This window comes from Podarcis filfolensis (assembly GCF_964270895.1).
Source record: "Podarcis filfolensis genome assembly, chromosome: 1".
In the NCBI taxonomy this organism is placed as follows: domain Eukaryota; kingdom Metazoa; phylum Chordata; class Lepidosauria; order Squamata; family Lacertidae; genus Podarcis; species Podarcis filfolensis.
The window spans coordinates 80,420,020-80,437,011 of NC_139604.1; the positions used below are offsets into that span (position 1 = coordinate 80,420,020).

The 16,992-nt window shown below is 46.5% G+C and overlaps 1 protein-coding gene across 1 annotated transcript; it reads left to right on the top strand.

The window, feature by feature from the left end:
- The first annotated feature begins 4,830 nt into the window (after positions 1-4,830).
- Positions 4,831-8,413, top strand: FJX1 (four-jointed box kinase 1). The gene has a single exon (XM_083602655.1). It carries the CDS (start codon positions 5,688-5,690, stop codon positions 6,939-6,941), a length of 1,254 nt encoding a protein of 417 aa, XP_083458781.1. The 5' UTR covers positions 4,831-5,687; the 3' UTR covers positions 6,942-8,413.
- The last annotated feature ends 8,579 nt before the right edge of the window (positions 8,414-16,992 follow it).

Here is a 16,992-nt window from a genome sequence, read left to right on the forward strand (position 1 = left end):
TTCTCTGAAGTCTCTCAGCCTCACTCACCTCACAGAGTGTTTGTTGTGGGGGAGGAAGGGAAAGGAGAATGTTAGCCACTTTGAGACTCCTTAGGTGTAATGGTTCTAGGGGTTGCTCGTGCATAAGCCGGTGCTTATCTCCCCGGCTGGGTGCAAACACCTGGCTGGGTTGCCTAAGTGAACCTTTTATGTCCGGACAGCCACTCACCCATGGCTGACTCAATCGCTGGCAGAATCCGTCAGTGGGCGTTTCTTAAACTTCTTCCAGCAAAGAAGCTCTTTGACGCCTAGTCTCCTCCTACTCTCTCTGCGCGGAAGTCTTCTGCGCAGGGAGGGTGTGGGCAGCGGAGGACCCCTACTCTCCCCACTGGTCCCAGGCAAGGAGTCATGGGACCGCCTCGCCGCTTCCCCCATCTGCCCCCCTTCTCCACTGGTGCTACGCTGATTCTCTTCCCCAGAAGATGGGCTGCTTCTCCCGATCCCTGGATGCTCTCTGGAATCCCTCTGGCTTTTGCTCTCTCCCTTCGGCACTGATGGCAGTTCCCTAACATTAGGGTAGTGAAAAAGTGGGATATCAAATCCGAACTCTTCTTCTTCACCAAGGTTTCAGACTTAGCAGGAAACTTGTGATCTTCCAGATGTTGGTTTCAGCCACAGGTCCCTCAGCCCAGATGTATGGCTTCAGTCTAAGTCTTCAGAGACTGGCAGGGCAACAGCTAAGGGCCTGCTAATTCTACAACCTAGAGGTTGAATAATGTGGTATCTGACATTATCTTATTTTTAAAAAAAAACACCAAGGGAGAGGGAAAATATATTTCCCACTCTGTCACTGAAACATTCACAATACGAAGCAGGTCAAATGCATATTTCTTCCTTGAGGGCAGGCTTGCAGAAGTTGAGAACCATCAATCTGAACATGGTCCATCAAGCATGGCCTGCCAGGTGTTTGATGACCCTTCTGTCATTGCAGTCCCAGGGAGGCAGTGAAAACAGGTTCCTGATGGGTTGGCATGCAAAATTGTGGGCAGCGTTCTAGGAGGAGGGCTGCTCCTGCCTCAAGGGAAGACACCTGCATTTCCATATTCCACCTTCAGAACATTGCATCTGCTGGTGGGAGGGAATGAGAACGGAACTCAGCAGAATTATTACTGGTCCTGGGGTCTTCTTCCTTTCATCTTGGCTTCCAGTCCATTTTTATTAATAACAAGGTGGAGAGCATTTCATTATAACTTAATGCATTTAATGCCTGCATTTGTTTTCAAATATTGTTGCACAGGAGTGAACAGAAACAAATGGCAAAATTGCTTTTGGCCTGTAGGTGGAGTAAGAAGAACATTGTTGGGGAAACAGAAATTTGCCACAAAGGTCAGTTTAAAATACCATATTCACAGCCAGATGGGGAAGGAAGGAGATATTTAATAATCTTTGAATATGCAAATGTGAAATCTATTATGAACCGTTCCACATGAAGACAGTTTTTGTCCAGTCCTTCTACCTTAACATCAGCATCAAAAGTGGGAAGCTTGTCTTCTGGTTTCACCATATAACTCAATATTTCTTCATCTGAAAAAAGGCATTATAATTTGATGGTTTAAAATAAACTTTGACATTTGAACTGTATTTCCTTTAGATTTCAGTAATGAAGCTAGTAATGATTTCAGTAATGGAGCAAGTCCTGCGTCTGTCATAGATATGATGGTGTCACACAGTTTGGGCTATTAGTACTCCATCTGTAAAATGGGAATAACAATAACCTCACTTATTTAATTACATTATTTATTTCATAAAATTTAGATACCACTTGATTATTATTATTTTTAAAACAAAGTGATTTATAGCTTCATAGAGTTGCTGTTAAAGTGAGAACAGCAATTATTTACAGTATATAAAGGTTATATAAAAAGTATAATGCATGTTTTGCTAATATGTTTGTTATAAATACTGCACCATAGACACATCATAAAGTGTCAGAAATTATTGTTTTTATACCTTGAAACCATATTAAAACAAGAATATCTGCCACCTTAAAAATATGTCTATCATAAAATAAAGATGAATTATTCATACACACACACTAATTTTCATAGTATGTAGATTACACATACCAATTCAGTATAGTGACAGGCTACAATATACTATGCACACTTTTTCTGGGAGTTGATACCTTGAATGCAATGGAGCTCTCTGCTGAGTAAAGACACAAAGAAGTACATTACCTAAGACAGAACCACATCCTTGGTTGAAATACCATCTCTGACAAGAACTTGCTTGAGGCAAGCCACTGCTTTTTCAGCATCACTCCCTTATCCACTGTGTGAGGATGATCAGCAACCTAATGATTCTGCTGTAAGGATTTGTGAAATAATGTGTAACAGCACTCTGAACGATCTCCAGTGCTAAATGCAACATCTTATGAATTCCATCCATTTCAGGTTTTTGCCACACGGTGGAGCCCTCAATCACAGTAACGGTGTGCTATCCCAGGATGATAACAGTGTCTATAATTACTTGTAAAACTTGTCATTTTATATTAAAACACTGAACGCTTTTATTAGTTGTGTAAATAATGAATTGGGGCTAGTGGATTAATACATTATAATGCATGACAGGGAGAAGCAATTATGTAATTTTAACATCCGCGATGAAGAAAATGTAGGTGGTTTGTGCACTTATTGAATACTCATGAAGGCTGGTGGAAGTTTCAGCTAGAGCTTTGGAGGGCTTGCTTATTTTATTGGTGACTCAATCCCCAGTCCTTGGAGAATGGATTGTAGCATTGGATCAGGCTTGAGGTGGGCTGCGTGCTTTGGCATCACCCAGGTTATCAGACAGGATAACTAAATAGTGTCTCCAGAGGCAAAGGCAGTATACCTCTGGATAGCAGATACCAGCAACAAACAGCAAGGAAGGGGGGTTGCCTTAATGACCTTGTGAACTTGCCAGAAGAAAGTTGGGAGCAGAACGGCAAGCTAAATGGGGAAGGGCTGTGGCTCAGTGGCAAAAGATCTGTGTTGCATGGAGAAGGTCCCAAGTTCAATCTGCAGTAGCATCTCCAGTTAGGGACTAAAGAGGCTTGTCTGAAACTTTGCAGAGCCACTGCCAGTAGCCAACGCTGAGCTAAATGGACCAAGGGTCTGACTTGGAATGAGGCAACTTCCTAGTACGTTCCCATTTTCCTAATTAAATTCTTGTATGCTTCTGGCCAACTGATATGTGATTGTGGTTGTCTTCATACACCCTTAATTTAGACCAGTGTTTTCCAACCTTGGGTCTCCAGCTGTTTTCGGACTACAATTCCCATCATCCCTGACCACTGGTCTTGCTAGCGAGGGATGATGGGAGTTGTAGTCCAAAAACAGCTGGAGACCCACAGGTTGAGAACCATTGATTTAGACAGTCTGTGCATGCACCCTGGTCCAACAGAGGAGCTATAAATACATAATACAAATAAAACCTCTTTAATGGGCATGGAAGAGTACTTGTGTTATCACTCATGGGGCTCCCTGTGACACTCATTCCACCAACCATATTCTAGACATCCTTCATGTTGCCATGGCTTGTCCCTTTGTTCCAACGGGGAATAGCTGCATCCTCCCCTCCACCCAGCAATTATATATTGTTTGAGGATGGGTGTGTGTGCAATATTCTCTAAAGAAAAGTGCTTATTAGACAGATAACACATACTGATCCTGCACAACACATGGCATTTTTGCTTGACCAACTGATATTGGTGAAGGCCCCAAGATCTGAGAAAGATCTGAGACTGTTACATTTAGACTTTGAGAAATTTAATTTTGGGGTAATGTATTCAGCTGGAGTTGCCTCTGTTCAAGAAGGATATTGAAACAAGAATTAAGAAAGTTCAAGGAGGAGAGAAGGTCCAGAGGACAAGTCATTACGAAGAAAGACTGGGGCCGGGGGGAAATAATAAGCCCCTCTGTTCTAGAATGCACCTACAGTCTTTCTTGGAATAGTCAATAAAACGTTCCTTTAGAGATGCTTTGGGATGCTGTGGCCCATTTCCCATCCTTCCATAGCAATTCTCTAAGCTGGTGATGGACCATTCTTCTTTGTTGTAAGTACAAAACTCCCCAGATTATTCCCAAAGGGGTGTGAAATAATAACACCAAGCTGGTGGTCCACATGTGTGACAGCTTGTTTGGGTGAGATGGGATGACTTCATAAGCGAAAAGAAAAGAGAAAAAAAGCTTGTGTACATGGTGGAAGCAGAATCTACATCAAACTGTCTGGATCCTTTCTAATTACAGATTGTACTTTAATGTTGGTACCCAATGTACACTCATTTTTATTTTTAAAAAAGTTCCACTGAACAAAGCAGCTCACATCTGAGGATCACAGTGTAACTGCCACTGAGCTGGCAAAGAAAGATGGTTGTGACTGTCGTCTCTGATTTCACGTCCCCCCCCCCCCCCAGTTCATTTTTTTTTTCTCTGTGGGAGGATGACAACGAATCACTGACGCCAGCAGATAGCACCCTAGACTTCAAACCATCCTTGATCGATTTCAAAGAGCTCCCGCTTAATAAATATTTACCCAATGTTACCTGTAATTTGTGCACCTTACTGATACATATATAGACAAAGGGACTGATGCCACTGTAGTTCTATTCGATCATTCCGAAGAAGCCAAGTGGAGGGGGCCGAATTTACCTCTTGTCGGTTCAGCCGGGAAGAAACAGGACCTTTCCAGCGAGAAATGTGGATCCAGTTGTGTTCCTCACCAATGCTGCCTTTCTTGGTGCATATCTTACAAGGCAACCCCACATAACTTGTGCACTATTCACTCCGGAGCAAACGCCGCTGGGGGGGGGGGTAGGGTTCCTGCGAACTAAACGTGTGACTACTGCCCTCTTTCGAAGGGTAGCCCTTTCTGTGCGTGGCGGGCAGGTGGGAGGTGCACGTCGACCCTCGCTCCCCGCTTGCAAGGGTCAAATGTCCCTACCTTTGTGTGGCTGTTGCCGGGAAGCAGCCCACCCCTCTCGCCAGCCTGGTTTTCCTGCTCCGTCCCACGCTCCTCTGCCCCTCCCACTCCAGCAGAAGGAAGGCTCTTTGAAACCAGCGCTCGGCTCCCATCTTTTCTTCTAAACGTGCCGAATCCTTTGTGCTTCCCAACCCGGGTGGGAGGAGGGAGGCGCGGAAGGAGGGGGCCCGTGGCCGAGGCCGCCCCGTCGGAGAAATGCCCCCGATCGCGGCTGAGAAGCTAACCGGGGGGAAACAAAGCCCACTCCCGGGGTCAGAGTGGCTCGGGAGGCGCCCCCTCTCCTCGCAGGAGCCCCCCACGGGCAGCCACTCCCCGACGGCGGGCCCCGCTTTTCTGGGGCCATCGCCGCTTTAAGCGGAAAGCCACGCTGGGCGGTGGGCTGGGTCGGCGCGCTCCCCCCCACCTCGCTCTCCCACGTGGTCTGGGCGCTTGTGAATTGCCCTAGCTGGAGGGTCTCGCTGCAGACGCCGGTCCCGCCGCCCGGAGAAGAGCGCTCTCTCTACCTCTCCGTGGCGAGCGGCTGCTTCCCTCCGGCGGACTTCTCGGAGCAGCGCCGCGCCATGAGCGGAGGAGGAGGCAGCAGCCGCGGGCGTCGGGAGAGCCGCGGGGCCGCCCGGCCGCCGGGTCCCAGCGCAGCAGACTGAGGCAGCGGCGGCGGCGAGAGCGGGACGAGGCGGAGGAGGAGAATGCGACGCGCGGGTCTGGCCGGGCTGGGCTTGGTGGCCGGGCTGTGGCTGCTGGCCGTGGTGGCGCTGGCGGGGCTGTGGAGCGGGCGCGGCGCCCCGGAGCCCGGCGTCGAAGCGGCGTCGAGCGGCCGCCTCCTCCGGCCGCCAAGCCAAGCGGCGCAGAAAACTTTCCGCGCGCTGCTTACGCTGCCGGGACAACCCTCGGAGGGGCCGGGCGAAAGTGGGCAGGAGCCGTCGCCGCCTGTTCCCGCGGATCCCCCTCGAGGCGTCGCGGAACCGCCCGTGCGCGGCGGGATCTTTTGGAGCCGGGCGCTGGAGGCGCAAGTGCCGCCGGGCTTCTCGGCCGAGGAGGCGGCGTCGTGGCTGCGGGCGGCCCGCGAGGCGCGCGTCGTGTCCCTGGAGCGCGGCGGCTGCGGGCGCAGCTCCAACCGGCTGGCGCGCTTGTCGGACGGCAGCCGCGCGTGCGTGCGCTACGGCATCAACGCGGAGCAGATCCAGGGCGAGGCGCTCTCGTACCACCTGGCCGGGCTGCTGGGCATCCAGGAGCGGCTGCCCCCCTTGGCGCTGGCGCGGGTCGAAGCCCGCGGAGGGCAGTGGGCTCCCGTGCGCGACGAGCTGCGCGGCTCCCCCTGGGCCGACGGCGCCGTGGTCAGCCTGGCGCGCTGGGTGGACAACCTGACCGACGTGGTGGCTCCCGCCCCCTGGCGGGCCGAGGCGGGCGCGGCGGCGACGTCGGGCCCCCGTCGGCTGCAGCCCCTGTCGGCCGGGGAGCTGCGCGGCCTGAGCCAAGCGCAGCTGGTGGAGCTGGTGCAGTGGAGCGACCTGATCGTCTTCGACTACGTGACGGCCAACTTCGACCGGCTGGTCAGCAACCTGTTCAGCCTGCAGTGGGACCCGCGGGTGATGCAGCGCGCCACCAGCAACCTGCACCGGGCGCCCAACGGCGGGCTGGTCTTCCTCGACAACGAGGCCGGCCTGGTGCACGGCTACCGGCTTCTGGCCATGTGGGACAAGTACAACGAGCCGCTGCTGCGCTCCGTCTGCGTCTTCCGAGAGGCCACCGCCCAGCGGGTGCGGGAGCTGCACCGCGCGCGCAACGCCGCCGCCCAGCTGCTCCACCTTTACCGGACCCGGGAGCCCCTGGCCGGCGTCTTGGGCTTCCTCTCCGAGCAGCAAGCGCAGCTGCTGCAGGACCGTGTCGACTTTGTCCACAAGCACATTTTGCACTGCAAAGCCAAGGCCGCCTCGCTGTGACCCCTCTGGACCTGGGTGGATTTAACATTTCAATGGGCGTAAGGAAGGCACTGGAAGTGTGCCCGGTCGCGCAGTGTTCCTAAAGGAGGTGAACGCAGGGGCCACGGTTGTAGGTGGATGGAACGCAGCTTCTGGTCTAGAGCACTTCTGGAAACCCTGCCTTGAAATATCTGACCAGCCTGCCGAAAAATGAACTTCATAATTGAGAGCATTTTTTTTTTTTTTTTTTAGTGGGGAGGGTGTAGAGACTAGTTAATGGTTCCCAGACATTTTCCTGCTGGGATCCATCAGCAGAATGTGGTCTTCCTTTGTTTGGTGCACACAGTTTAAATTCCAACCCCAAAAGTGAAATTTCTGACTAGGCAGCCTTATGCAGGCTGTACTCCCAGCTTCCCACCCTGTCCTCAAAAAGAGACCTAGGTTGGCTTAGATTTTTGTCAGAGGGATGCACTGAAAACAATGGCCTTTGTAGGTGTAAGGTATAATGCTGCCCTGATGCACCTGTCATGCACTATTGTCTGCTATAAAACTAGGCCAGGTAATATCCTTCCATTGCACAGTCTGTTGTTTTTCTTTTCTTTGTGTCTGAAGTAATTAGGGTCCAAAATAACTTTGAGGGACTCAGTTTGTGGCCTGGGAGTATGTGATCCTGGAACTAAATGGGTGTGGTCCTAACTAGTCCCTTGGATAAGAGGCCACTGGGAGCCTCCTGTAACATCATGGCATAATGATAATAAGTGTATATTTTAATTGCTATATATTTCCCTGTATTAATTTCATGCCAGATTTCTCTTTCAAGTGTGCCCCCCCTTAATTGCTCTTATAAGAGCATCCCTTAAGAATTCGCTCTGAAATACTCTGTGCAAAAGCTATTGCCATGGTTGGGTGGAACTAGCTATCTTTCCCTTCCAGTGGGGATTTGTATGTGCACAAGATTCCCTGTAACAATCCCCTTTATTTTAAATGAAAAAGTACTTGCTATCCAGTAACAATCTGCATCTATCCCACTTACGGACTTGCATTTTCCTGTGGCTCTTCCTAGCCAGGGCGGACATAGTTTTGACAAAAGTTAGTATTTTTAAAAAGAAGAAGTGATGAGAAAGTCACTATTTCAGTAGCTCTTGACTTTAACCAGTGAGAAGAATTTGGCAAATATCATTAGTTTCTCTGTGTGTCTGTTTTTATATGTAACCACTGCTGTACAGTAAATAATTGACTAATGGGGTGATGGAGGAGAAAATATTCCCAGGTTTATATAGTATTGTCAGTGTATTAAAATGTTTTGATGCATTAATCTGGAGGAGGAAAACATCAGTTTCATGCACTTTACTTTGACTTTTCTTATTTTTTTTATAAAAAGACTTTTTTATTTTAAAAGAAGTCTGCATTTTAGGTACATGACGTATGTTCTTAAGCTCTTCTGTAACATACTAAAGAAATGGATATTTCAGTAAAAATGTGTTAAAAGTTTTGCCTTTTTTGTGTTCAAGGTTTTGGCTTTATGAAAAGCAATGTTTTTCTTCCGACACTTTCCCTTCTCTTTCCTTATTTTAATGGGTGTTTTTCTTTACTTGGGATAAGTTGTTCCATACAGAACTTGCTCTTTAGAGTTAATTTTGCAGCCTCTCTCCCTGTGCCTTAGCTTATCCAAAACCCTGTGCTCATCAAGAATGCGTAACACGCATGTCTAATGGTTGCTGCTGATTTGAGTAAGAATTCCTGCACAAATTTCCAGGAGAATTACTGTGTATTTTTAAAAACTGACTTGATTCAGTCAGTTCAGGTTTCAGCACTGACTGCCCCTGCTGGTTGCTTCTCACACACTGGTGAAAAACCTGTTATAGTAGTACCATGAGCTATAAAATCAGAGCATCTCTGAGAGCATGTGCCATATTCAGCAGCTGTTAATTCCTTTTCCATTTTGGTTTCTGGGAAACCAATAACAAATGGAAAAGTCTATGACTTACTGTTCATGCCAGAATAATTCAGGGCTTCGTTTCAGCTTAGTTTCTCTCCAGATCTAGGTGGGAGGAGGGGATAGAAGCTGAAATGAAATGTGTACATAATTGCCACTAAAGTTCAAAACCCCCATCTAGCAAGGGAGATCCATTATCTAACCAGCGCCAGTGCCCTTATCAGTGTGTATTGTAATGCTTGTTTGGGTTCCAGGGAACTGGCTGGCTATGTCTTCTGGTGCGCGTGAATACAGGCTGTCAATAGGTCGTACGTGGCCAGAACTGGTTTGGGTCTTTAAAGTCTTTTGGCAGCCTTGATTGAGCTTCTGAGGAGCCACACTGTACAGTAAGGAGGGCAATGTTATAAACGCCTGTCTTTGTAAACACAGGATGTAGAGGTATGGAATAAAGCAGCTGAATTCCCTCTGAACTGTATGTGCTTATCAGATAAGACTATAATCTCTGCCGCATCTGGGGAGATGTCTGCCTTCATAGACTGGAGGTCAGAGGGCATTTTGCAGGCATCAGATAAAGTAAGTGCAGTTGACATCGTTTTGAGCATACAAATATCCTTTGTAAGCTAAGAGCTTCGTCACCAACAGATTGCACCCTTTCTGGTAACAACGCTTCCCGCAAGTGATGGGGCTGGTTCGAATCATCTTGATCATAATTACTTCTGAGCCCAAGAGCACAATGATGTTTTTACAAAGGTTAGATGCTGGACCTTTAAAATACATAGGGCTTGTTAACTAAGTATTGTTCTCAGACCTCCTTAACTGCCCTAAGAAGGCTCTTTCACTCCACTGCCCAGACTGACAGGACTCTTTTCTTTAACTCTTATTTATAACTCTCCACTCTTTTATCACTGTGCACAATGCACAGAGTCCCATGTGCCGGTTCTTTTGCCATTTGCATGATAATATACAATTTAGCTGTGTGATTCTTCCTAGCACTGTTTGTCAGCATGAGTTTTGTTAAGTAGCCTGGCTGCAGGGTTTTTCCCCCCCAGATGTGTTCACTTAATGAAAATGCATTTAAATAATATAGCAGTGGCATAAAGTCTCAACCACCCGCAAGAGCGAACGGTTGGTGCTACAGAGATCCTTAAGGTTTTCCTTCCGCTTGAAATGTCTCTGAAAGTATCAACACAATTGCAGTTTCAAACTGCTTTAATGGGTGATATGTCTCTGCAGCAGTGCCAGAGCCGAGCCTTAGATAATTACACCTTTCAGAAAGCAGCCGGGGCTTCCTCTCTGATGATTGGTGACTATTTCAAATTATATGTAGGCAGTGATGTTTGGAAATGGGAGAATGGTTTTAAGTGGATGATGCTGGAGGGGGGCAGGAAATCTGCAAATGGGGGAAATGGCTTCGTAGGGGAGATAGGCTGTTAGCTTGATTGTATTCCACCAGATTCAGTGCATGTGACTAGAATTTATTAGGGCCAGGAATCATAGAATTGTAGAGTTGGAAGGCACCATGAGGGTCATCTAGTCCAGCCCCCTGCAATGCAGGAATCTTTTGCCCAACGTGAGGATTGAACCCACAACCCTGAGATCATGCTCTCAGTACCACTGTTCTCCTGGTTGACTTGTATTTCCCATTGTTCCCCCCCCCCTTCTTCTTTCCCCTCCTTTGCTTCTCACCTCTGCTGGTCCCCCCTGCCTTAATCCCATTGGCTGATTTGATACCATAGCTGCTCCTGTTTCTCTTTCAATGAGTTGGTGATTCTCTACTTGAGCTCCACCGCATAAACCTACAAGTACGGCCTCCTAGGACTAAGGATTCTTTCTCCACCCCTGCCCCACTCAAATATATATAGGATCACGTCTGCAGAATACATTTAAAGCATAAATGCACCCCCCTCGAAAAAATATTGGAAATTGTAGTTTGTTCAGGGTGCTGGGAACTGTAGTTCAGTGAGGCGTAAAGTACAGTTCCCAGGATTCTGTCGGGGGAACTTTAATGTATGCCATGGAGGTGGCCTATATCTCTGCTTAGGAAACTAAGCTCCAACCAAACATTCAACCTGACATTCTGCTTTTCTATGGGTAGGAAACTATTTTGTGGAAGAGCATTTTGCCATGTGGTACAGCCCTGACTCTAGTATAGAACCTCAGTAAGAACTTGACCCAAGTTGGCTTTCTGCTATTGATCACAAACAGCCTTGTGTACCATAACCTATACGAGGGATAGGGGAACTCTCTCAGCCTGGGGGCCACAGTCTGTTGTGGACAGCCTTCCAGAAGCCACACCCCAGCGGTGGGTGGGGCCAAATGCAAAATTAAGTGGAGCAATAGCACTCAAGGATAAGGGAGGGACTGTGGCCTGGGGAGACTCTCAAGGGCTAAAGAGAGAGGTTTGGGGGGCACACTTGGCCCTTGGGCCTCATGTCCCCCCCCCTCTTTCTGGCCTATACAGTACATTGATAAAGGGAAACCCATTTTATTCTGGATTTCAGAATCAAGCTGTGGATGCAAATCGGTTGAACTTTCTCAGCATCTTTCCCAGGGCCAGGCAGATGGTCAGCAACAGGATTAGCCACAGTTGTTGAACTGTTGGTGTCTATGCAGTTGCTCTAATAAAATGCGTCATAGTATGTTGTGCACTAAGCTTTAAATCTGCTTCGGCCGCTGTATTTTGAAAAAGGAACATCCCTAGCTCTGGCGCAGCTGAGGCTATCCAGTTCTAAATAAGTGTTGAATTGCATTCCGATTAGTTCTGTAAGATCAGGTGCCGGTTCATTGTTGCCCCTCTGCCCTGCCTCTGGAATGATTCAGCTGCAGAAAGCCAATGCAGACAGGAGGGAAGAACCAATTAGTCCACTCAGCCAGGGCTGAAATCTATGAGTAAGACATCTTTTTGTCCTTCCTCGTCCTCTCCTCTTTAGGGGGGTGTGGGACAGCTTGCCAATGGCTGCTTCAGAATAGGAGAGAAATCAAGGGGAACTCTGGCTTATCTATTGCCAACGGAAAACACAAAAAGAAATTTAAACAGAGATTAAACTCTATGGTTTTGGACTAGATTCCATAATAGTTAAGAAGCAAGAATCTGAGGGACCAAGGCTGCTTCCAGATGACCCATCTAGTCAGCGATCATCCCCATTTGTTTGCAGAGAGGTTAGATGCTGCTGCATCCAAGTCATTGCTATTATACACTGCTCAGGGCATTTCCCTACCGCTTCCCTGATCGCAAAAGCCAACTATAATTTTGCAACCTGAATTTGCTGGTATGTGACTGAATCCCAGCCAAAAATAGTGACAGCCTGGAAGCACCCTAACCAATACCTAAACTGTGTAATGACATTTAACAATGTGCTTCAGAATTGCAGAGAAAATAGTGTGGGGTTCTCTGCAGATTAATCTGCTGGTGCCAGGGACCCTGGGTCTCCGAGAAATACATTCTTCAGTTCCTATCAAGTTAAGGAACCCTCCCTCATCCATTCCTTTAAAACAGAACACTCTCTTATGCATTCTTGGTCTTCCACATTCCTTGGATTCCAACTCCTGCTTAATACCCTGCCTGAACTTCTGCTGCTTTTAACCCAAAGAATCAAAACTTTTTTCTAAACTTTTTACTAATTGTGCTCTCAGCATCGTCGCTAGTGTGGCTTCCTTTAAGTAACTTCAGCCATTTATTTGAGCACAAATGGTAAAGCAGATTGATTGGCAAAATGGAGGAAAAACATAAACAGAAAAGTTATTCTCAAGAAAAGAAAATTACCAATGCGGGCGTATCTGTGTAAATTTACCTAACTTGAATACAGATCATTCTGTAATGCTGGGTTTCCTTCCTCAGAATCTGGAGGGTTTGGGAGGGGAAAGGGACAGGTGACAGTAAGAATCCATTCAATTGCAGAGGGTGACTTCGTAAGCAGCACACTCAGAAGTGTTGGGAAAGCGCAGAGGTCCTGCTGAAACCATCTCTGCATAATACCTATACATTTTCAATAGTTACACTATCTGCTTCTTCAGTTTAGTCATTCATGTAGGTTGCACGATATTGCTATTCAATTTGATACTGTTTCACTAATTAATTCAAGGGCATTATGAATCATTCATGAATTATCTAGTCCTGTAGAACCAGATCCAATGAGTACACTATTCACCTTCACCCCTGTAGTATGCTGCCATGTTTGAAGCGGAGATGTACTGCAAATCTGAATTTGATATATTTGGTAACTAAGGGTCAGACTGAATGAGACACCAATCAAACACTTAGCAACTGCATTATTGGCTTTTTAATGGGGGTGAGGGAATCCAAATGGGGATTGTGGCATCTGGCATTGTCCTAGTTTGGACTGGGCCCCATGACCTTCAGTTTGCGTTGGGGGGGGGGAGTTACCATTTGCTCCAATGGGAGTTTTCCCCCTTATGCAAATAACCAGCACAGAATGCATCTGGATCAGGACCACAGTAGAGTGGCAAAATGTGTGCAGATTCCTTTTGTAGGTTGATCCCTTGTTTATTTGTACTGACATGAAAAGAGAGGCCTTTTTTATTCTTGCGGAGGTGGAATCAATATGGAAGGTTGGAATCAGGTGAGTTTGTAGACTTGTATCTGGAGAGGTCAGAGTCTCTAAAGCAGAGCTGTGATCTGCTTACAGCTCCATGCCATTTCAGTACAGACAATAAATACTGACCACATAATGAACTGTTAGAAGGAGAAGAACAATTTATTAAACACATACAAGCCACACAAAGAACCTGTGCACATTTTCGTATGAATGAAGGATGGTTAGTGTCTCTGAACAAAGGAGAAGGGTAACTAACTTCAACTCTTAATCCCAGGGTGATGGGTTTGAGCCCCATGTTGGGCAAAAAGATTCCTGCATCTCGGGGTTAGACTAGATGCCCCTTGGTGTCTCTTCCAACTCTACAATTCTGTGATTATATGGATGGCTGTTTTGCACAATGCAACTTCTGTTCCAAGCTTCCAAATTCAGCAGGATTCTTGTCAATGGAATCTTCAGCTGCCTTTTCCTGCCCCCAGCTCATTCACTTACCATGTTTCAGCAAAAATCAGTTCTTTAGTTGCTTGCTTGTCAAACAGTTTAAGCTGCCATTAATTGTTGAGTAGTGGCTTTCAAGTGCTTTAGCTATGGGATTCCTTCCGGATTCTGTCTTTGCTTGAAGTCCTGGAACTGGAAGTGACCATACATACCCTCCACGCTCAAATGCCGCAATTTCATTGGCATCTGCTAAGAGCAACACATCCATCTAGTTTCTGATCCCATGATAGGTTTTAAGCCACAGTTTGAACACCAGCGACTTGAGGATCTCATAAATAGTAATATACTTACCTTATTGTTTGAGTAAGCATATTCTTTAGCTACCTAATCAGTTCACATGTAATGATCACATTCACAAAGTAGCTTCTAGTGTGTTTGACTATGTTGAATTTGCTGGTGTGTACCTTGCAGGCGACAGCATTCTGAATTTTCAGAAGATCAGCTTATGCAGTGATGGTTGCAACTGCTAGATAACATGCTGCTGCAAATCTACCCCGCATGTCCGCCATTAAAGTGGTTTGTGACTAGGCATATGCTTACTGCATGTATAGAGGCTGAGTCTTTTTTCAAAAATTGTTTGGAATTTTTAGCTTTGGGAAATGCATCACACCTCATTCTGAACAACTTTTTCCAGTTGCCAAATTCCCCAAAGTGCTGATTGTTTGTTTGTTTTTCAAGCAAGCTGCTGCTGCGCAGATGGGGCAGAATTCCGTATTTGCACAAGTAACATTTCACCATTGCTGCATCAACAACAGAGAACTGTCTGATCACTTAACAGTTTGAAAATGTTGCCAGTGCCCGGCAACGAGGGATAAAGATAGCAGCTTCATTTGGATTCCTTGGGGTTGGCAGCAGATGCTACCTTTCGCTTGCCCAGGAAAAGAAAGGAATTTTTTTATGATTCATTTTGCTTGGGGACTTGTCTCCTCCACTGCGATCACATCCACAATGTTCCCACTCTCATGCTTGGTGGGTCCAGGCCTTGTTTGACTATGAGATCACATTAGGACCTAATTCCATTTGGTGTGTTACTCTGTCTTGTTCTGGATTCACACTGTGCAATTTTAACTGGGGCTTCAAAGCTGTGCCAATGTCTTTTAACAATAATAGGGCAGACTGTGTAATCTAGCAGCTCCTGCTGAGGCCAAGAATGACGGCAGGGATCGGCCACGACCTATAAACCCTTTTACCTTGAGGTTGTTCCTTGGCCCAAGGCATTAGCGAGGAAGGACTTATCTGCATGGGGGACGCAACCTAGATTTACAGGCATGAGAGGCCACGCAGCGGGGTAGATTCACACAGGCAGCAGGCTACCATCCTAAACTATAGGCAGGCAGTCAAAACTGCTGCAGGGAACATTCTGTACTACTTCTTTGTATTCGGTTTCCCATATCTTCCCAAACTGAACTTCCATTTAGTAACCCGCCAGGATGATGAGTGCCACCAGTCCACAAGTGCTCAAAAGCATGTCATGAGCTCCGTGGAGAGTTCTTGGCAGGTCTGGTCTGGTCAGAGTGGGAGGAGAATTGGGATGAGAGTGTGAGTCTGATTCTGGGGAGGAGACCAGTGAGTTGTCTGCAGGGAGTTCTGCCTCAGTGTCTTCTGATGCCTGATGCAACCCGGGGTGGGAGAGGTCTCAGTAAAAATGACATTTTATCAATGGTAGAATCTCTTTGCTCACCATCATTACACAGGTTGAACTGTAACTTACAGAACCAGAGGAAATTATGCAAAATAAGCACCCAGTGATAATTTGTGCGGTTTATGCAAGCAAAAGAAAACACCCCCCTTTTTTTTGCAGGTGGTGGTGATGCAGTTGACTAAAATGTTTGAAAATCATGCAAAGACTAAAACATAGGTCACAGTCAAGCAGCATTTATTTGAAGGCTCAAATACCAAAGGCATTCATGCAACATTTTTACTGTCTGCAGTTCACAAGTGCAGAACTTCAGTCCGTTCTGATCCCCAACATGGTTGACATGGGGTGTAAGCAGAGAGAGGCTTCTGGGAGAGGCTTCTGGGGGGTGCACAGGGACTGGGAGAATGAAAGAGAGGGGAATATGGAATCTGAAGAAAACTGCAGTATCTGGGATTGGATAGGGCATGAAAGGAAAGGAAAATTCTACTCATTGAGATCTAGCAACTTGGCATATCAACTTGGAATTGTCATCGACAGGTAAATCTAGACCTATACAGTGCATTTTATCATTATTTTAGGGGAAGGAATCTCTCCCAGAAACTTGCGCTCATGCAAGTTTATGTAGTAGTAAGCCCTATTGAACTTTTTGCTAAACATGCCTTTAAGAATAAACGGCTTCACACACATTTTAAGCAGGCAGACATGCTAAAACCATTAGGATCTCTGAGGGAGACAGAGCTATGCTTGGAAAGAAGCATATGTAGATGTTAAAGTCAGATAAATGCATCCAGGAGCCAGAGATTGGGCTCCATATGTGTACACTAAGGAACTCACAATGATATTGGATAAACCGATAGATTGGAAGAGACGGAGGCAAATGTGGGCTGCTGTTTCTTCCGTTTTCCAATCAAAAAGCTTTTTCACGCATCAGCAAAGCTTCCCCAAAATCCTAGGAAAGCAGCAGACACTTAGGCACTTACAGGAAGTGGGATTAGTGGGCTAATAGCACAGATGGTGCGTTTAGTGGAGGCGCTTTGAAGACATTCCTTGCACTGGCATCTCAACACAGCACAAAGGGAAGGTGGCTCCTTTCTGTGCCTGTACTTTTCATTTGTCGGAGTTATAATTTTTTAATGCGTCTGTCTTGCTATCTTCCTCTTTTGTGTCCTGCTGTGGGGAAGAAATGCATTAATAAACTATATTTCAAAGCTGCTGGTGCAAATTTATTTCCTTTGGTGCATATGGCTTTTTGGAATTGAGCTGGGAACCTTTCAGTCGCGGTCTTTCAAACTGCTGAATATTGTTCGGCTGTTTTCATTTGTAGCTCTGTCACCTTTAGGCTTCTGAAAGTTTTCTCTTCTTGAAAGAACACTTTCCTTTGCATTGCTAATGTGGTATTTAAAAAGTTGCTAGCCTGGCAAATATTTTTGTGTTTATCCTTTTCCT

Bases quoted from the DNA above. Each gene is read 5' to 3' on its own strand.
- FJX1 (XM_083602655.1), top strand. From the start codon at position 5,688: ATGCGACGCGCGGGTCTGGCCGGGCTGGGCTTGGTGGCCGGGCTGTGG.